The sequence below is a fragment of the Peromyscus leucopus genome, chromosome 1 (assembly GCF_004664715.2).
Source record: "Peromyscus leucopus breed LL Stock chromosome 1, UCI_PerLeu_2.1, whole genome shotgun sequence".
Taxonomy (NCBI): Eukaryota; Metazoa; Chordata; class Mammalia; order Rodentia; family Cricetidae; genus Peromyscus; species Peromyscus leucopus.
Window position 1 is genome coordinate 115,630,256 of NC_051063.1, and position 22,287 is coordinate 115,652,542.

At 40.0% G+C, this 22,287-nt stretch overlaps 1 protein-coding gene across 2 annotated transcripts in view; it reads left to right on the forward strand.

The window, feature by feature from the left end:
- The window catches only part of Tmem135 (transmembrane protein 135), a 200,616-nt gene that overhangs the window by 157,816 nt on the left and 20,513 nt on the right, over positions 1-22,287 (forward strand). For both annotated transcript variants that reach the window (XM_028894961.2, XM_028894962.2), the window contains one exon: positions 21,072-21,113. In XM_028894961.2, the coding sequence (XP_028750794.1) occupies positions 21,072-21,113 (42 nt within the window). The remainder of the gene's footprint in view (positions 1-21,071; positions 21,114-22,287) is intronic.

Sequence of the window (22,287 nt, forward strand, 5' to 3'; positions counted from 1 at the left end):
AAAAGAAATTCTTATTGCCACTGTGTTATTTTAATGGCACATTAAACATCAGGGGTTTGCATAATAAACAGAAGTATGGATGACATAACTATTTAAAAGCACCATCTTTTAAGACATTTGTAAAAGGAACATGTTTATTCACAGTCGGAAATGAACTGCTTGCTTCATAAAGCAATCAGTTGTGTTTAGAGTTTTTAAAGTTGTAAATTTTACCGCACATGAAAAGTTCTCTGTATTCTGTGCCCCTGATTTCTGCTAATAAGTAATGTCTTACAGCGGTGAAGAAAGGGAAGTATTCATATTTTCCCGTTTTTAGAATAATTTTAGACAGCATGAATTCTTTCCTTCTCTTTAAAAATGTTTTTTCTTAAAATGTTTGTTTACTTCTAACATTGGATTTTACTTATTTATATTTAACTGAATATATTCAGTTCTAGTAGCACAATGTATAGATGTCAAGTCCAACTAAATGTTACCTTCTATAATACTAATAATTACTTTCTATCCATCCTATTCTACTAAAATAAACGTTACAGTTGTAAGATGGTAAAAATCTGTTAGAATTCCTATATTAACAATGCTACAGAATTGCTTAATGTATGTGATTAAAATTCTGGTCACCTAGATGTGCTGGGATAAAAAGTACCATTTACTCGTATAGAAAAGCATTTTTGGCATCAGCAACTGTTTTTAGAACTAGATGTGTAGGATGTGAGTGAGCATCTGTGTCCATATGTACTTCCTGGGAGACAGCCAGGCAGCAAAAGTATTTCCTAATAGTTCATTTACTTTTCACGGAGAAAATATTTCATACTGAGGTCAGTTCTTCTGGAAGGAAGAAATTAGAGCAGAGCAAATAATATTTAATGCTCGTTTAACAGACCAGTAGTGAGAAACCTAGCCGGGAGCCAAGACTTTCCATCCTCCACATCTGCCCATGATACTGTTTGCATCTCCACATTCTGATGATATATCTGTTACCAAATTCATTAAGCGGGTATGGAGAAAATCCCGAGTCAGACCAAGTTCCCATCATCCATGAAGAATTTTGGACTTCTTTTTCATTCAGTGAGAAAACTTGGGATGCTTTGAGAGCCATCTTCTCATACACCACATGAATAGTGTTTATTCTTCTTCCCCTCCCTTGAAGACCTCCAGAAAAGAACATCTTTGATAAAATATTTAAATATTTTTTCCAACCACAGTTAGCCACCAGCTGCCATTGTGATAGACTATTTGAAGAAGACAAAGGCATAACCAATCTAGAAGTGGCATTAGGTGACTTCTGTGGTACAAGAACTCGTCTGAGATAAGAAGTGGCAGCCATGGCATTTCTCATTTCATCCCATCCCTCATGCTTGCTATTAACCAGTGTGTAGGGAGGAACAGCGATCTTCATACACACTCAGTCTCTTTCCCAGTGGGCACTTTCTCTCTTCATTTAGATGTTCTGTGGGATGCCAGTAAAGTCACTTATCTTTTCATGAATTTAATGAGAAGAGTCCTCAGATGTCAATTGAAAATACAGATCTTTTGCTAAAAGATTGGATAGAAAATGTTTCTGTTTTTTAACAGACTGAATATTTTCATGACTCATAATAATAAAATGGAAATATTTACTTTGAGGATAAGCCAATTTATATATTATTGGACATAAGACAGACCACCCAGGCCTGGACCCTACTGTTTATAGTTAAGGATCTTAAACCTCCATATGCTCTTGATGAGTCAGACCTATCTCTGTTCCAAGTAGAAAGTTTTCTGTCTGCAAAGGGCAATGATTTCACCTTCCCCACCCTGCTTCCCTATCCCTGGCTAGTAAAGTTCTCTGGAGCAGAGAGCAGATTATTTTATGTCTGCAGGCAAAGGGCTTCTCTGCAGCTCAGTGATGATAACACTTCAGGGCTTCATCTGCTGAGGGACAGATGTTTAATATTGTTGGCAGACACTGGAGTTATACTTGCCTTCAAGACAGCTTTTGATACATGTGACTATGAAAAAATATATAATTGGTGTATTTTTATGAGAATTTGAGGTCTAATATGAAGCTTGGTTTTCCTCTATCCTTACAAAATTTTAGAATTCTCTTATTTCTAAAACTTTGATTTGTTAAATTTTTTCAACATTTTTATTGAGTTTCCCCCTAATATCCTAACTGACTTCTTTATTCATTTAGCCATTTATTTGTATTCCCCTTGAAGCACTCATGGGTTTGTGTCCCCTTTGTTCTTACTGGATATTCTCATGATTACTCTTTTGATTCTCTGTGTGGGCTTTCATCCAGGTCACTCCCGTTGGACTCTGTTCCTGTGGGATCGGTATTTTCCACAGAGGTGATAGTGTTTCCACTTTCTCATATTTCCTACATTTCTGCACTGAAACTTGGACATCTAGGATTAGTTCATTGAGTGAAGGCTTTTGTTTTTAATGATAGCTCCATTCTTTCAGTTGAGGGATTAGTAGTGCCATGTGGCTTTAGATTGTAGAGGATCAGGGGTTCTTTCCCTGTGACTGACTGGGGCTTTAGTTCATAATTCACAGTCCTGAAGTCAGTGTAGACTATTAATTGCAGAAGCAACAACTACTGCTGGACAGGCCCAGTACACAAAGATCATAATAGTCGCTTACAGAATCATCCCTCTAACTCCAGTGACTATTGGGGTGAAGGTACAGTGTGGACTCATGTCAGCAAGATTAGGAGTGGAAGTCTGAGGATAGCTAAGGATTACTTCAGTCAACCAGGAAAAGGATGAGGAGGCAAGTAGATGGATGGGTAAGTTGGGGTGTTGTTAGGATTAACAGTTTTTACATTATTAAAGCTGTGGAGAGTTAGAGTAGGAAGAGAGCAGAATGGGGAAGAGAGCGGAAATGAGGTAGGAATTAGAAAGGATATGGATTGTGTGTGGAATAATGGATTATTCAGTAAGATAGATCCCAAAACCTACAGAAGTCATAAAACCTAATAAACTATTATATAAACGAAGCAAAATTATTAAGAGAATTTATGCTAGAGTGAAATTTTTTATTTAAAATAAAGTGAAGTAAGTAAAATAGATTTTTGGAAATTACATCAGTCAGTATCCTCTCTGTGGTTCCTTCAGCAAACTGAGCTAACTGATGGGGAAGGGGAGAGCTGTTGGCGGCTCGGTCCCAGCTTGTTAAAGCAGACTTGCTGCTGTGTATTATCCCCGTAGAGCTGGAACCCACTCAGCTGCTAGCAGGCGTCAGCTCTTCCCTAGGCTTTCCCAGGGACATGGAGCGTGCTTTGGGGAAATGCCCCTCTGTTATTGTTCCAAATGGGGTGGCCGGCCTAGCACCAGTTGGGGTTTTGTGCCTGAGGTTCTTATGAGGTCTTGTCTGTGCTATTTTGTACCATTTCAGCAGGAAATGTTCATTTTACCAGGGTTCTGGATCTTTCTGTGTCGGCTTTAGTATTTTCTACATAGTTACAAATTAGGCTCTTTTGCCTGTGGCGAGTTCAGCAGCTGCTTTTTAGTAACAAAACACCTCCCACCCTGCCCCATTTTCTTGCCAGACAGTTACAGGGCTCTGCCTTCTTGGAGCATTCCTTCCAAGGTGCTCGCTCACAGAGAACCTCAACTTTGGATTTGTGGATCACACTTCAGCCTCCCTCTTTACACTCCAAGTAAACACTTGTCTTTCTGCCCACATGTATTGAGTCCTTGGTTGCATTTCCCCAGCCTGGTCCATTCTTGGGAACTGGTGTTGGGGTGGGAGGAAGTTTCTCCCTGGTGGTTCCTGCTGTCCTCAGCACCTTTGTGCTAGGCAGCTGGAAGTCAATGGGGGAGGGGGAGTTTCTGGTTCCTTCTTTGGTCAGGTCTCTTTGTTTTTAGCTGTTATCCATCTCCTGGAGTAGATCATCGCTTTTTGAGCTAACTTCTTTACTTCTTGGACCAAGAGAGCTTCTGTTCTCCATTTTACCCACAGTCCTTTCACCTGGTTTTGTTCAAAGATCTTTTTGTAATTCTTCATAACAGTTGACTTCAGGAATACTGCGCTTTCTGCTGTTCGTTTTTATTACAATTTCAATCCCCCCCTTCATGCTCCATTGATAATTTCGTTTTAGCCGCTCATTACCCCCTTTAATGAGTGTAGTTGTAAAATAGTAGAACAAACCTCTTATTTAGGTGTTCTGACTTACAATAAAATTGTGCTTTGATAAGCCCATTGTGAAAATGTGTAAGTAAACCTTGATCAATCCATCTGACCTACCTACCGAATGTTGTAGCTTCAGCACAGTGTACTCAGAGGATGGGTTGTTTGCCCTTTGACTCCAAGGCTCACTGGGAACTAGGACTCACTCACAATCAGAGGAGAGTAGCATACTTGTTGGTAGTCAAGGGAAAGGTGAAAAGTCAAAATTTGAGTTATGGTTCATTGTAAATGCTACAACAAACCATTGGTAAGGAGTGTTTCACTGAGTGGAAGTCATCACTTGGAACTGCAACTCATTTTTCAAAACTGAAATGATTAATTTAGGAAAAAGAACTTCTAAATACCAAGAGAAGAAGACAATGCTACAAATTTCAGGAAATAAGATCTAAGGGAAAAGAAAAAAATTAGCTTAACGTATATTGAATCAACACCTGCCATATTCTAGGCTGCAATCTTGATAGGTGGTTTATTTACACCTTTATTGTATTTTATGTTTGAAATCATCCTCGAGGGGAATCTGTCCACTCTTACTTTGTGGGGATGGAGTGACAGGCTTCAACCCATGCATTAGAGATCAGACTGTACAATACAGCAAGACCCCTCTTCCAACAACTTTGAAAACTAAAACTAGAGGGACTGGAGAGATGGCTCAGTGATAAAGAATGCTGGCTGCTCTTTCAGATGTCCTGAGTTCAATGCCCACCACCCACATAGTGGCTCGCTACTGTCTACAAGATCCATGCCTATAGCCCTATAGGATCCATGCCTTATTCTACATGCAGAGACAGTATCCATCCACATAAAATAAATATCTTAAACAACAACAACAAAACTAGTGGGCTGAAGAGATGGGTCAGTGGTGAAGAGTACTTCCTGGAACTGGAGAGATAGCTCAGTGTGAAGAGCACTTCCTGGGGATGGAGAGATGGGTCAGTGATGAAGAGCACTTCCTGTAGATGGAGAGATGGGTCAGTGGTGGAGAGCATTTCCTGGGGATGGAGAGAAGGGTCAGTGGTGAAGAGACTTTCCTGGGGCTGGAGAGATGGGTCTTGGTGAAGAGCACCTGCACTCCTGCTGGGTGTCTCATAGCCACCTGCAACTCCAGCTCACAGGGATCCAGTCCCTTCATCTGGCATCTGGCATCTGAGAGCTCATGCACATATGTGTAGAGACATTCAGAGACACATGTTTGCACATAAAGTTAAAGATCTCAAAGGTAGCAAGGCATATCGGTAATTTTCTCTTGGTCAACTTGGTTCCTTCTTACTGTTTATCTGACCTCACTGCCATTGTTTGTTAAACTGCACATTTGTGTTTTGTACTAATTGTGTAGAAAGAGATGGTTTGAATGAAATGAGCACTTTATAGATGGATATAAGATACGAGGTCTCCAGAATGTATTTTTTGCTCTTTTGGGAAAGCGGTTTTCAGACCAGTCTTTAAGTGGGTTGAGGAGGAGATTGAGAAAGGCTTTGCTTCCCAAGCTAGAAATGTCAGCAGGACTTCCAACTCGGAAAGCTGCTAAACACTAAAAATGAAACCCTTCCCAACTGCTGGTTTCTTTCCCACATTCCCTTAGGGCCAACACAGGCTACTCTGCCAGCTGCTTCATTATAAATCTGTGAGTTATGCCACAGCTTTCAGGAATAAATCCAGACTTATTTGTCATATCCTCCCAAATGTGGTGTAGAACAGTTTCTGCCTGCTTTTCCCTCATGGCTCTCTTCCCTGGTGACGCAGTTCAGCTCCTTCAAGTCCCAGTGGGCTGCTGTTACACTCCTCCATCTCAGATTGTACCAAGCCGTTCACACCTTCACCCTTCCTTTCCCTCCCTCCCTCCCTCCCTCCTTCCCTCCCTCCCTCCCTCCCTCCCTCCCTCTTTCTTTCTTTCTTTTTTCTTTCTTTCTTTCTTCTTTCTCTCTCTCTCTCTCTCTCTCTCTCTCTCTCTCTCTCTCTCTCTCTCTCTCTCTCTCTCCTCTCTCTCTCCCTCCCTCCCCCTTTCTTTCTTTCGTTTTTTTTGAAACAGGGTTTCTTTGTGTTGCCCCGGCTGTCCTAGAACTAACTCTGTAGACCAGGCTGGCCTTAAACTCACAGAGATCTACCTGCCTCTGTCTCTCAAATGTTGGGATTAAAGGCATGCGCCACCACCCTGCCTCACTTTTTGTTTTTTAGTGAAGTACATCCTGTGCTTTAGAGACTTTGTAGCAAAAATCCCGTCCAGACCCAAGTGTAGAATTCTTGAACTCAGGTTGTTCAGTCTCATGTCCCCTCATTAGAGAAGGTTAAAGGTGTTTATACTATATGTAAAGGAACTAGATTCTGAAAAACCAACCTCCATTTAAAGAACTCTCAGAGTAGTTGGATAGAGGCGCACACCTTTAATCCCAGCACTTGGGAGACAGAGGCAGGTGGATCTCTGTGAGTTCAAGATCAGCCTTTTTTCGAGACTCTATGTAGTCTTAACAATAAAAGTCAGATATTGAGGGTGAAGCCTGAAAGATCAGTGAAGCAGAGCAGCATCCACTAGAAACTTCTTACTTCTACCAAATTTCAGACCAAATGGACAATCCTGTCTCTATGAATCCTCAGACTGAATGGGTGTGGGGGTCCTGTTTCCACCTGCTTTATATTCCCATCTCTGCCTCCCTAGTGCTGGGATTAAAGGCCTGAGCCTCTCAAGTGCTGGGATCAAAGGCATGAGATCCCAGTTGCTGGGATCAATGGTGTTCAATCTCATGTAGCCCAGGGTAGGCTTGAACTCCCGATCTTCTTCCTTCCTCCTCCCAAGTGCTGGGATTAAAGGTATGTGCTATCACTGCCTGGCCTCTATGGTTAACTGGTGGCTAGCTCCACCCTCTAATCTCCAGGCAAGCTTTATTTGTTAAAGCACAAACAAGATATCATACAACACAACCTGGTCTACAAAGTGAGTTCCAGGATAGCCAGAGCCACACAGAGAAACCCTGGGGGGGGGGGGCTGAGGGAATGGGGAGAAAATCAACTCTGAGAAGCATCTGTTATATTTCTAGGGTAAATAAATGGTTTCTTCTTGTTTTAGTGAAATAATATTTAAGAAGTCTTTATATCTGTGTTCAGGCCTCTACAATTTTTCTATTAGAAAAAATACACATGAAGTATTATTGCACTGGAAAATTGTATTTCAGATAAGTAAACACCAGAATCATTTTTGTCTGTTCTGCTCTGTGGTATCCTTTCTGTTTTCGCTTGATTCTCCTTTTATCCTCCTGGGCTCTCGCCTCTGAAGCAGGGGTTCCCCATTTCTACCAAATGTCCAAGTAGAATAAGGCCTGGCTAAAGTCAACTGTGAAGTCCTGCATTTTAGACTAGCAAGTACTGCAGGCTTCCTGAGGCCAGACCTGCCTGTCAGACATTGGCTGGTGGATGAACCCAGTGTTCTAACGAAGGCCTTTGACTGTAAAGATGTGACGCGTCAAGCCACTGTCGCCTGCACTGTAAGAGCATTGCACTCTGGATGTTGGACTTTTGCCTGACAGGACACTAAAACCTCAGGTACAGTCTCCACATACAAATTTATTGGAAAGCAGTTTATTTTTCACCAAGTTAGAATCTCGGGATAGAAAAACACAAGCTTGTCTGGATTTTAAAGTTTTCAACCCATGCTGCTTTTCTTCAAAGCTCCACAGAGACCCCTAGTCATGCAGCAAGGACATTTTGAAATAAATACAATATTTCTTTGTTTCTCTGCCCCATTGTGACTTACATATGCAGTGGAAAATACTGAATTGAAATGGTGGGCATAAGGTAGGGTGGTTTGTGAGGAAACAATTAAGATGGAATTAGAACTCTTTAGACTATGATCATTTCTCAGCTTTATCCGTCTTAAAGAAGGAAAATGCATAAAGCCAAGTGGTATGTATATGTGCACATGGAAGCATGTGTGCAGACACACACACCATCTAGTTAGCTGCTGCTTGAAGGTGGGGCTAGCTAGAAGCCAGTGTGTGCCCTATGCTAGGCACATGCTGTCTCTGAGCTGCGCCCTAACTTTTCTTAGCTTCTAAAAATGTTTGAAATCGGTTTTGGAGGATAGGCTTATTAATGTTCTATGCCATTTTTTGTTAATTATTGGATAGTATGCATATTTAAGGTATTTCCTTAATACAATGTCGTGTGTATATTTTTACCTTTTGAAGCTAGAAAAGTGAGGACATTTTGCAGAAACTCAGCTTTTTTTTTTTTTTAAACAAATACTGAATGCAGTACCCCCTTCTCATCCACTATTCTTAACTCAGATAATTTTCACATGCAGAAGTGTGACAAGTGAATTCAGAGCTAGGTAAGGTCTCTTGAATTAAAAAAAAAAATTGAATATTTGAGTATTTAGTTCCCTAACTAGAAATAAATGTACTTTTATGTTGGGAGAAAGACACAACATTATACTTAGAGTATATAAAATACCTTCAGTGCTCCTTGAAATCAAATATTCCAGTCTGTCATATTTAGTATATATTCAATAATAGTGATTTAATTTGAGGTATTGAGACAATACCAAGTTTGAGTGAACCATGAATTTGTGGATAACATTTTATGTCAGGGATTTTTAGTTTGTGAGAATTTTTATTTTACATTTATTTATTAAATCTGTATGTATATGTGTGGGCAAGTGTGTGTTCCTGTCATTTCTATTATGGGTCCTGGAGATGGAACTCAGAACATCAGGCTTGGCAGAGGATACCCTTACTAATCCATCTCACTAGCTCCAAGTTGTGAAGAATCTTAAAGACCATTCCATCCATCCTCTTCATAGTTTCATTTGGGAAACCCAAGGTTGAGAAACAAAGTTCTTTTTCAGCTCCTACAGTAAGATAGTGAAAGGGCTGGAATGAAAGAATCAGCTTGATAGCTTCTACCCATACTTTATTATGAAGTCTAAAATGGTAGATGAATATTTACCCGGATCGGTGAACTGAGCATTTCAACATTGCAGTTAGGCCACATATGTCTGCTGCACTTCTGCAGGCAAACCCTCCGTTTCTACAGACAGTTCTACAGACCTTAGGACTGTTGTGAGTCTCAATGTCAGTGGCTCGACTAAGGAAAACCAAATAGCAGCAGCGGATGCTCCTTTCTCCCACATTCTGAATTATGGGTGCTCTACTAAGAAACACCTTCTAGATGGCTTTGCTGTGTTGAGTGAGCTCTCTGTTTGGACACATGGTCCTTGCAGTTTTACTTGGCTTCTTATTCCTCCACTCCTTACTGAAGCAGGTCAAGAGGGGTGGTTGTAGTGTTTATGGTAAGAATGAATTTTTGTCTTGTTACAGATAGCTTTATGAATTCAAATGGTTTTACTCAGCCAGTCTTGGTGTGTGGGCATTGTGATCTCACAGTAAGTAACATGGGCTGAGGTAGTAGGGTCATAAAATACAAGTCTTGCCTGGGCAACTTAGTCAGAACAGACTAAAACAATATTTCAAAAGCAGACTGGGGATGTAGCTCAAGTACAGCACCCTCCAGTCATGTGTGAGGTGTGTGAAACTGTATGTTCAAATCCCTCTATTGTAAACAAATAAAGAAAACAAACTAATTAAAAATTGTTTTAATCTAGTTTTGGGCCTGTTATAGTTTCAGCCTTAGTAAAGTATAGTAGACTCTGATCATTGGCCATTTTATAAAAATGTGGTATACGTATGAATTTGTATAATTTGAAGTTGGAAAAACTCTCTGTGCTGTCAACATTGGAAAAGTCTCCAATTCACAGTCCTGAGTTGACATTGTGCAGAAATCAGCAGCCTGTCCCACTTTATAAGGTAATTCGCAGGGTTAAATATGTGGCGCCTTACCTTCTTGGGTTGATTATAGAAACCAGTAAAGTATTGTCCAACTCTTAAAAGGAGGAGGAAATGCCTGCAAGAAGAGAGCTGCTTCACAAAACTCCCTCTAGACGCACTCTGAACCGGTCCCCCACCATCCCCGCTGCCCTCCAAACACACTCCTGTAAGCAGTCCCCTTTTTCCCTCCCACCCCCAATTTCCCATGCAGTGTCCCATGCATAGAGCTGCTGCAGGCCTGACCTTCAGACTCCATCTTTCCAGGAGCCCTGGACAGAAGGAGCCAGCGCTTAAGGAAGCTGCTCCGCTTCTCCCTTGCTGAATCCTTTCCAGTGTTGTTCCCTAATTATCGTCATGGCTCAGTCTCTCCCTGGGGCTCATTTGTCAACCATGCATCCTAATTAAAGGGTTATTAATCCTGTACTCAGTGACTGCTCTTGGAGTTTTATAACTATTTACTTATTAGTTTTACTTTTTTAGTGGTAAGCACCCTGCACTTGAGCCTACTTTCCTTGGAGGTTTTCTTGTGCTCTTTGGCTGTCATTTCCCCCTCTGTTTCCCTCCGTCTAGAAACACGGGGATCTACTTCCTCTTACCAAGATTTGCTTTCTTTTTCCCAGATAGAGACACTATCATATATAGTGTCTCTATAACTGACTGGCCTTTTTTCATTTTTTTTTAAAGATGCTTTCTTTTACAAACTTACTTGCTCTGTTTTCATTGCTGAATACTATTCTCTCACATGTCTCCACCACAGCTTGTGTCTTCATGTGCTCACGACCTTGAACTTGTTTCCAGTCCAAATCACAATTTCATATGACAATTAATATTACATGTACCTACTTGCAATTTGTAAATCACTGTATGCCAATTTTGAAGCATGGTGAAATCAATATGGTATTGGTTTCAGGAAGATATTGTCTATTTCACCACAAGACTTAAGCCAGTGGGCATGCTGTAAGTCAGGACTGTTCACTGTTCCTGCCCTCTGTGTACAAGGTGGCAGTTACAATGCTGTGTTACTGGAGCTGTGGGGGCTGTAATGACCATGCAGTGATAGTACATGCATAGCATTTGAGCCTTATAACATCGGCTCCATTGTTTATGTCTTTCAGATGGAGAGTCAAGTACAGTGTTTAAACAGCCTGCTCATGAACCTGTTGCCCTCTCCTCTGACTCTAACTCGGTGCTCAATAATTCCTTGTGAACAAATGAGTAATTGTTTTAACAAGTAACGTTTGCTTCATTATTCCTAGGGAATAGCGATAATTACAAAAGATGGAGGGGAAGGCAGCTTGTCCCTCTGTAATGACACTTTCACTGCCCTTCCTTCTTCCTACAGTAAAGAGTTGGTGTTGCTGTTAGTCACCGACACACTGCACAATCTGGCCCTGTATTGTAGTTGGGTGAAATGGGGGTTTTCTCTGTGTTTGTGGTGGGGGCAGCCTACCTACTTAGATCGTGTTTATTATGCTAAAGCACTGGAGCTTTTTGACTTAGAACAAATAATGTTAGTTACTTACATTTGTAGTCCATTAAGTCTGATGTTTTATCTTTATAAGTTCCCTAAGCTATAGTTTTGAAATATTTTTAGCCTTATTGGAGTTTTTTATTTAACATCTTTTGATAAGCATTAAATTCTGTGAACGTCATTGTGTGGCTTCATCTTCTATATATAAAAAAAGGAACAGTACATGTTTTAGGTATTTTTAATATATGTTGATTTCAACAGAATTTAGTTGGTAGATTGATATTTTGGCATGTAAATGTGATTATATTTAAAACAATTGAGCGGTTTGAGTAGGGAGATCATGCGGGTCATCCTACTCCTGTTAGGAGTGTGGCCTTTCTCTTAGAGGCGAAATTCATCCCTGTTTTCACAAAGCCTGTGCCAGTTTCTCTCCCAGTCTTTCCTCATGCCCATGCAGTAGTCACCTTAACCTTCCACCGTTTCTGATCCCCAGTTACCTCTTTTTCCAAGTGACATGTACCCCTTTCTCTTCTGTTTCTACTTTTGCCTTTATGTTGTGCCTTGACCTTGATACCAAAGCCAGGTTTGGGTATTCCTCCAGTGTGCTTTGCTCATATCATGTGCTGTCTATTAAAGTACTTTCTGTAATACGGCATCAGTTTTTGTTTGTGTGACTACTTCTCTGGATTGTGACACTGTTGCAGGACATTGACAGTGGTTGTTCCCAGAACGTGAAGAGTTGCATGGTAGATAGTACTTGCCAATAAGTATCGAAGGGTATGATTGAGCGAAGAAACGATGAAGCAATACCAGCAATATCGTAGCTGCTATTGCTATGATCTCCTCTCCTTGGCTGGATTGCGGTTCCTGGTAAAGTGGTGAACATGCCTGCCAGCAGAGCCTTACCCCTTAACCTTGATGCATTCATATTACAATGGCAGTTTATTTCATTTGTGGGTTTAAAAACACCTCTGCCTGAGAAGAGGCTGATTCAGCTGCACATGTTCATGTCCAAGTGTAAACCTGTACCAGCTCATCAGTATGAAGAAATGAAAGGAGCTTTGTATGATGGTTGAGTTCTAGGAGCTATTGATAGGCATTAAAGTACTCAGTTCAAACCAATTGTTTCAAAAACTGAAAATCAAAATAGGCGTACCCCAGAGTTTCTGCTATAAAAATGAATTCAAGAAACCTGGTGCCCAATTAGGAATATAATTGTTATACAATGCATAGATTTCTTAATTTCTATGTAGATTAAAATTTTCTTTCAGCATATTTTTACTGAGTATTCTATTTCCTCGGCAAAATTGTTGTGAGTTGAGTGTAATCAGAATGTTCTGAAATGTCTGAACAATTAACAAATCAGTAATGAAGGAAGCTTAGACTATACATAGTAAATGCACACACTATAAAGTAATACCTAATGTGCTATAGAAAAGCTTGTTACCAAAAAGAGTTTTAAAATTACCCTGCTTAAAGTTGGTGTGAGAAACACTGACGATTGGTATCATGTTATGCAGAAAAGGGAGTTTTGTTTTGAATTTCCTTAAATGTTCCAAATAAACATAACTGATCCTTGGCAGTTATGTGTTTGGCCTTAATGGTGGACAGGTGCTGTTGCTCACAACCCTTTGTGGCGCCTGCATGGGAAAGCATGCCTTGCCTTTCTTGCTGACAGTGTACCTGGAGTTGTGGTGTGCGTTGGCTGAAGAACCTAAGTAGAAGTGACTTGCGTTTAACTAGAAGCAGGAGTCCAGTTTTCTTCATTCTCATTCTTCTTCCTTTGACAATTCACACTCATTCCAGATGGGCATCTCTCTATCACACTAAGTAAGATACAAAATAAAGATGGCCTCCAGTCTGCCATCCAGCCCTTGTTACTCATGTGGTGTGAGCAAAGAGTAAGCTTTTGTTGTTACAAGCCATCGAGATTTTGTTTCTGTTACTTAACCCAGCCCTCTGGTTCCCAGGCTTTAACATTCACCTGCATGAGAACCACATGGAGAATTTATAACACAAGTTGTAATCCATCCTTGGGCTCCACTGTTAGAGTTCCCGAGTTCTGTGGCTCTGGAGTGTCGGTCTGTGCCTTCAGTAGGTCAGTGGTAGTGACCAAGGCTTTCTATTTCTGAGGTGGAAAGTGGCTGTTGTGGAGGGGAGGCAGGTTAGAAAAAAAATTAATAAATCAAGCAATCAAACAAACAAAAAAGGCAGCATGGCTCTTGACCAAAGTTTGCTTTCAGGCATGGTTTGAAAGTTTGGAGCTGGGCACCTGTTCCTTTAAAACTCACCGTGCCCTTTGTCACTTGTAAAGTTTGCTAACACCAGTTGAATGACTGCCATTGTCTTGCCTGGGTCTGTGCTTTCCTTTGGGTACTCTCAGATCCTTTACATGTCCTGGTCTTTCTTCTTCACAATTGGAATTCAAGCCAAAGAGCTAGCCAGTTGCGATGGACTTCCTGTTGTCTGGTGTTAGATGGAGCCAAACTGGGAGCACTTCCCCTCTCTGGCCTAGGTGTTGTCATCTGTGAAATGTAATTACCTCAGGTTACTCCAGTTCCAGTTTTGGTTTGAAATTTCTGGCACCGTTCTCTTGTTTAACAAGATTGCAGTGTGTGCTGACTTTCCCAATTTCTATTGTGCATGTGGAAAGTTATTCAGAAGAAGTAAGCTGGAGTATTTTAAATGAATATTTTGCCATTTAGGGTGATTATATTGTGTAGGTTCATCAAAATAGTTCATTAGAAATAGTAATTTCCAAAGGCTTCTAAAATGCTCAAGGATGCATATTTTATTTATTTTCTATCAGATTTGAACTTTGGGGTTAAATGAGCATACATTTCTGAAAAATGATAAGACTAGTGTTGATATTTTAGATAGCAGATCATTTTATTCAGTGTGAAAACTCAATTGCTGTATTAATGACATAGATACCAATATACATTTGAAATACGTTAATATGATTAAAAATTCTATTTAACTAAAAAACACTTGGTTTCATCTTTTCTCAACATTCATGGAAAGAGAAAAATATCAGAGTATTTGCTATTCTTGAGGTCCTTTAAGAATTGGTTTAATAACACAATTTCACTTGCTGTAAGTAGTTTTATTTCTAGCCAATGCTGTGAATTTGAGTCACTTGCTAAATTTTTCTTGGACTCACATGAAAAGTCTTATCTATCTTACTTGGTGCTACTGTTGGTGTGTCGAGTGTGAGCAGGTGTTACTGGTGTGCGTCAGGCAGGCCCTTCAGTCCATTGCCCTGGAAACTGCGATCTGCTCCTCAGTATCTTCACACGTGACCACTGCGGCTCTTTCCATTCATTTCAAGACGGAAATCTATCCTATTGACATTCCTCTTCGGGCAAGTGTTGGCTCCTGAGCCACTGAATGAAGTTTGAAGCGCTGCTTTCCTTGTGTGGATTTTAAGCAAAAGCCGTTCAAGCTTGTCCAAATTTAAGGAGAAATCTGATTCTGTTGGAGTTGTTCCTGTGGGTGTAAGCCCAACTGTTTCTAATTTGTAAGTGGGACACACCAGAAGACAGTGTGGCAGTAATTATCTGGGGGCTCAATCACTTGGTTCCCTCCATGCTGCCTGCCTCAGCGGCATTCTTTGGGTTCTTGGGGATCAGCCCAATCCCCAGGGCTCCTAGGCATAAAATGAGTGTACCATAAAATATTTATCCGAGTCAAATGCAGTATTGTTGATTCACTTGAAAGTGCACTGAAGGGATTTATTGAGAATATTTGGAGTTAGAATTGCTCATGAAGAAATAAAACAACCTTTCTAAATGTAATTGTTGTCTCCCAGCCCTAGACTGCTGTGTGTGTGGCGTAACTCACGATAAGAACACATTAATTATGCTGTTTTTCACGTTAAGTGGTATATGTAGGCTGAAACGAAGCTCTCTTTAATTGTTTGAACAATAGTAGGTGTAAGAGGAAATCCTGCTATGTATATTTAGGTAATGTAATGTTTTAACCCCACACATCACAGGTTCTGAAGAGTAGCTTGAAGCAATCAGTTGAATCTGTTAGCTACTATTGTATGCATTATGATGAAGATATTAAAATTTTAAAGCATATAAAATGAAATTTGTTCTATGTCAGTTTTCTTGTCATTTGCATAGTAGGCAAATGTAATAAAATACACAATTATTGGTAAAATCTCATATATTGAATTATAATTTAATACTAAGGTAAATTCCCGATTTTGAAAATGAGTTGGGAAAATGAACTACAAATAGTTTTTATTATTTTGTGGGATTAAAAAATTAATTCATATTAAAAAACAAACTACATAAAATTGCATTTTTTAGATTTACTGACTTATGTATGAGTGTTTTGCCTGCATGTATGTATGTGCACCACGTGTGTGCCTAGTGCCCATAAAGGTCAAAAAAGGGTGTTGAAGCCCCTGGAATTGGAGTTCTGGATGGTTTCAAACCACTGTATTCCTGCCAGGAACTGAACCCAGGTCCTCTGCAACAGCAATAAATGCTCTAAACCACTGAGCTCTCTTCACCTCCATGAGTTCTCTTTACAATGAGGACAATTATGTTCCCTAAATTCGAGGTATTTAAGTAGACAGTTATTCTTTTTTGACTTTTAAATTTTTCTGTTGGATTCATTCCAAATCAAACTGTGATTTTGGTATCAATGATACAGCAATTAAAAAATTCAAAACTTTGATGATACATGACTGTTATTATCATTGGTCATCTTTTCATAACACCAGTAAAAATCTTTTTTTTTTTTTTTTTTTTTGTTTTTTCGAGACAGGGTTTCTCTGTGTAGCTTTGCGCCTTTCCTGGAGCTCACTTGGTAGCCCAGGCTGGCCTCGAACTCACAGAGATCCGCCTGGCTCTGCCTCCCAAGTGCTGGGACTAAAGGCGTGCGCCACCAACGCCCGGCCCCAGTAAAAATCTTAACATTTAAATTCTGAGTAATTTCTTTTAAAAACAATTTTGTTTGTGGGCTGGAGAGATGGCTCAGTGAGCAAAGGCTCTGGCCACCAGGACTCAAGACCTGAGTTTAGTCTCCAGGGCCCACCTGGTAAAAAGAGAGAATCCTATTCCTGAGGGTTGTCCTTTGATTTCTGCATATGCACTATGGCATTTACACACACACACACACACACACACACACACACACACACACACACACACACACTCACCACATTAAAATGTAATTTTTTAAATGCTTCCATAAAATAAAGTAATTTATTTTTGATACCAGTAGTCATTAATACTATCAAAATGAAATATTTTAAGAATTAGCATTTTGCACAACCATTTTAAATATAATTTGTCTTTCCTTTTCCAGCTTTATTTGTGCTTCCACATAGTTACTGTGAGGCAGATAATTTAAAGAGCTGATAGAAAATACTAGAGAATTCAAAGGTTTGAAGCGATGATTCGAGTATTTAAGGCACTATGTAAAGCTGTCTGCAGTCTCCAGGCTATCAGCAAGTGGCCTTGTGTAGTAGATGCTCAATTAACGATTGTTGAGTGGATTAAGGTAGAGTGTTACTACTAGCCAACAGTTTGGTTTCATGGATACTGTTCAGTGAGTCTGAACCAGAATAGATACAGAAGTGTTGCCTTTGATCCACCTTAAATGTCCCCTCCCCATAGTGTGTGTGTGTGTGTGTGTGTGTGTGTGTGTGTGTGTGTGTGTGTACACGTACGAGTGCGCGCCTTGCAGTTCTCTCAAGGTTGGTTAAGAAATCATGATTAGTATCTATAACCTTATAAATATCAAGATTTTCTTATGCCATGCATTGTTCCTGAAGAAATATTGTAAATGAAACTTAGGAAATATTTTATATTGATTGCATTCACCCAGTAGTTGGAAACTGAGCAGACAGAACTTTTGTTGTTGTTCTTTCTCATTGTTCTTAGTTTCCGGGAGAACAGAGAGTGAAGCAGAAGCAGCAGTTTCAGCATCCAGTTTCAGGCTGGCTGGGGCAAAGGAGTAGAACCCTAAGTATTTTACAGTTTTGTAAGGTTACAGACCTTAGAAGCAGAAACAGCAAAACTCAAATATCGTGACTATTTACTTAACAAAGCATAATGTAACTTTCTGTTAGTGACATCCTGAATTCTCTGTAAAATGTATATTTAGAGGAAAGCTTGACAAAAGGCTGCTTCCTAGGTTTAAGTTCTTCCAGGGATGGTTCTCTAGTGACATCTTCTGGTGCAATGTTGTAATGAAAATCACAAAATCTCAGGGAAGTAATTTCACAAGAATCAAGTGAGCATGGGAGAGAAAAAACATTCTGTGCAGAATTGTTTTTTACTGTTATTTGTACATCTAACTCAACATTTGGACATTTGATCAAGAATGCTATTTTAGTAACTTAAGGGCTTCCCAGGATGTGTCATGCAGTTCCACCTCACACCTTTGATCAGAGCAGCATATTGACTGAGGCTTTTGTGCAAGAGATGGAAACCCCTTTCTCCTTTGTATTTACTGGCTTTTTCTCATTACATCTTACATTAGCACAGAGCCTTGCAAACGTAGAATACGAGTTGAATTATAGTTAGTTTGTATCATCTGCACAGACTGAATGGCAAGTCTAGGTGTACATAAGTTGAATGTGTTATATTTGGGGGCACTTGAAAATAAAATGAGACTCTATTGTAGATGGTGATATGAAGAAATTGATGTGATTTTTTTTTATAAAAGAGTTTTGGCATTACACACACACACACTCACACACTTGACATTTCTTCATATATACCTGTTTCCTTCTTTATGGTTGTATCCTGTCTCCTGGATTTCCATACTACATAAAAATGAATCAGTCGTCTTCCAGGACTCCCAGACTTGGATAGCCAGCTGTCGCATCCTTCACACTCTGTTCATTCAGCTCAGGCATATCTCCCTCTTAAAATATCCAAAACAGATTTCATTTTCTCCCAGAATCCTATACAGGTTCTCACGTTAGTAAATGGCATTGTGTTCTCTGCTTCGACTAAAGATCTGTCAGTAAGTGGTGAATTCTGTTTCTTGTTTACTTCCACATTCAAACTATGAAGAAATTTTGGCAGCGCACTTCTGACATACATTCACATTCTTCTTTTCTCTTCCATCCATGGTCACCTTCCCATGCTTCTAACTCTGCTCTCATATCATCTGCTTTCCACTCAGTGGCCAAAATAATTCCCATATGACTTAGGACAGATCTTCCTCTGCTGAGATCACCCCAAGGCACCCTTGCATGGTCTCCATGACTGTATTCCCACCATGATACCACTCCCCTATTCTGCTCCAAGTCTAGGAACCACAGTGGTCTGTCCTCACTGCTCTGTGGACTCAGCCTTGATCTGCACTTGCTGCTTCAGACTGAAATGCCCTCCCCTGGTTCCTGAAAAGTTTCGGATCAGACTATCATCCTTTGCCTTCTTAAAGAGACTCTACTTGAACCATTCTGGACAAAAAGAAGGCCTGGCTCTTCACCAGCTCCTCCCTCCCCAGCCTTGCTGGGTTTTTACCACAGCAATTATTCTGTGCCTTGTATTGTTGCTGAATTTCTTCCCCAGTGTGGGTGTCAGATGAGAATGTGATGTTCTTGTGTCCACGGCTACATACTGGAACCTTCGGCAGTTCCTATACACAGTAAATACCCAATATGTAATGAATAAATACTGAATGGAGACTTGGTTTGATCTGCATTGTAATCACCCAGGCCATAGAAGGGAAGAACCTTCTAACGGGGTCTGCTTTGTTGAAATCTTTATATCATGCCTTTCACATTTAACATAGATTTCAGTAATGTTTCATAGTTAGGTTAATACCTCCACAATACACTCAATGTCAAAATGTGGGACCACATTTTAAAGATTCTTCTTACTTTATTGTTCTTTTGACCCTCAATTACCTTCACAAACCTTATACACATGAATGGAAGAAAGACTAGTCCCCTCTGAACACATGTTAAGGCTTTATCAGTACGAAGTGCTTCCCACAGGGTTCCACTGGAGAGCCAGACGACCATCCTAAGGAAATTGCAGATTCATTAGTGAACTCCCTATTATGCTTGAAAGCTGCTTTGTGACGTTTGGTCTGCAATTAAATTGTGCTGTGCAGGGTCACAAATATGCTCCACTGACTAGACCGAGTGGTCAGAATCTTTTAACTGTTCAACATCTCACAAAGACAAACTGCTATCTTTTAACAATAACGTCCCGAAGCCAAAATTTGTTCCCAGATGTACATCATCTTTTAATGGATCCACTGCTTTCTTTTCCCTAGTCAGGGGGCCCCTTGCCCACTCCTTCCCCGCTCCACCGATCTAGATTAGGGGTTTAAAATTATACTTCCTCCTGATGGAAAAAGATAAGTTTAAGAAGTTTAATAATGTAATTTGCCCAAACACATTTTTAGTTTAATTTATAAATTATTTTGCCCCCATGCCCACTCTGTGTATATATTTATGTAGTATATTACTTAAATTTTATGGTTACATTTCCTACTGTTAACAAGACCACTAAGTCCATCATGCTGCTTAACTGAAATAAATGCTTAAATGTTTTAAAACATCTTCACGTGGCTTAAATATTTTCTAAGAGTCTAGGTCACATCCAGTAAAATATAAATTTTAAGGTAGTCTATTATTTTGTGTATTTCCTTTTTTTCCCCAAGAGATTTTGATAATAAATATCCAAAATCCCTTTATGACTGAATATACGAAAGGTTCTTTGTGGCTATAATAATTTTTGCATGAACATTGAGTATTACAAATGTCGTTAAGTCTGTTTTAAGTACTTATTGTTAATCTTAATTACAACATAGCTTGTATCCTTCCCAGTTAAAGACAACACAATAGGAGGAGGATGGGAAGGGGAAATGCTTGACTTTTAAGTCAGATTACCACTGCCACTACCCCACACCTGGAATTCTGTGTCCTGTTAGTATGTTAGTCTGTGGCCTCCAGGAGGTAAGGTTGCTGCAGGTCTTAAACCCCGATGCAAGTACAAAATGCATGAAAGCCTACCTATAGAGCTGTGTCGTTATCAGATGGAACATGAATGAAGGGTCCAGACTGAGCAGCGATGAGAAATATTCAAGAACTACTGTTTAGATTCTTCTCCTCCCCGTCTCTCTCCATTCCTGTCCCATGTTACCTGTTCTTCTCGGCCTTCCCCAGAGGTTCTGTGGGATGTTGAAATGAACTTGAAGCCTTTCTGTGCCAGCTCCACTCTGCTCCTTGTTGCACTGCACCCATTAATGAGAGAGAAGTCAGGACCTTGAATTGACATTCCTAGGATCCTCAGGGAGTGGATGTGCTCTTTTCCTTCCCAGGAAACCAGCCCCCAGGGACCGGGTAGAATGAAGAGTGTTTTACTCTCTTTTTAGATCCAGATGGAGCCCTTGAAAGATTGTCTTCAACCTTGGCTCTGAGGCTTGAGCCCCAGCTATGTGCCTGTGCCACAGGGGGGCTTTAGTAGACGAGTTGCTTAAGTAAGGTGGCTCACTGCAGTCTCATTGCTTATGTCGCTACCAGAAGATTCCACGTTGTAAACCATTTCTAGGAAGATAATGCCATTAATATACTACTTTATGTTCCTAACCATGTCATTTATGACTGCAAATTTTTGTTTTAGGTGCAAAGATGGTTTGAAAGGCTTTACGTTTTCTGCACTTAGGTAAGTAACATTCTGTTTTTGTGTTGAAAGAAGGTACAAGTTAACTTTTTAAAAATATGAGTGTATGTAATTTCAATAAAATTTTATTAACTTAATTTTTAATCTGGTAACAGGTTTAAAAGTCACAATAGTATTTCTTTGCCTTTGTGGATAGTTTATTGAGTAATTTCTTAGACTGAGTTATGGGTAGGACTTACGGATTGTCAAGCACAGTAGATCTTAAGTGTTCCTAGAGTGTTTGCTTTTTACCTCATCTCTTAGCATAGTAATTGGGCTATTGTATATACTGTGTAGACATTAGTTATCACCATTATTGTATTTTATAGCTCAAAACATTTTCATGAAGTAGGCAATTAACTTTTTGCAACACTATGTGAAGTTTGTCATGTGTCGAATGGAACTGTTCACTTACATCTCACTGTACATACTAAATCCAAACCCCACATTTTCCCAGTTTGTGTCATTAAGCACTGTTTTATTTTTCAGTGTCCATAGAGTGCTTGCCTAGTGAAGTTTGGTAGTATGGCATTCACTGTGAGTATTAGACAGAAAAGTTAGGGTGTGCCTCAGTGCTAGGAGGGTAATCTGAGGGTCAGAGGAACTTGCACATGGGGTGTTTTAGTGTAGGGCTCACACACAGTGAGCGTTCAGATTGCTGGCTCTCCGTCTTTCAGAGGATGCACATTTGAGGCATAACAAACGATGAAGAAGAGCACTGTTCATAGAGGTGAATAGAAGTGTCTGTTGGGGAATATAAAGGTAGTTTTCGCTGGTGGGGTCAGAGTGTCAAAGACTTAAGGTTCAGGGTAGGGGAGAGACTGATTGGGATTTGATAAATGGGTAGTAGAGAGATACTTAAAGGTTTTAGGCAGGCAGTTAACCATGAGTTTGAAAGGTGAGTCCAGCAGAAGTATTTGGGACAGAGAGCTAGAGTTATGAAGACAAGATAAATACTGGGACTTGCAGCATAATGGGATTATTCAAGAGAAAAAATATGTGTAAAATGGAAGAAAGTGAGGATTAATAGATGGTTTTTTCCATCCATTACAACCTGAAAGCTAAGTGTGGGTAGGAGGTTGGCATGAACCCACAGATTGGATGACATGATGGGAAACTGGTATGGGATATAAAAAATAAAACAAAACAAAACTTGAATCTACCATGTGAGTATGAG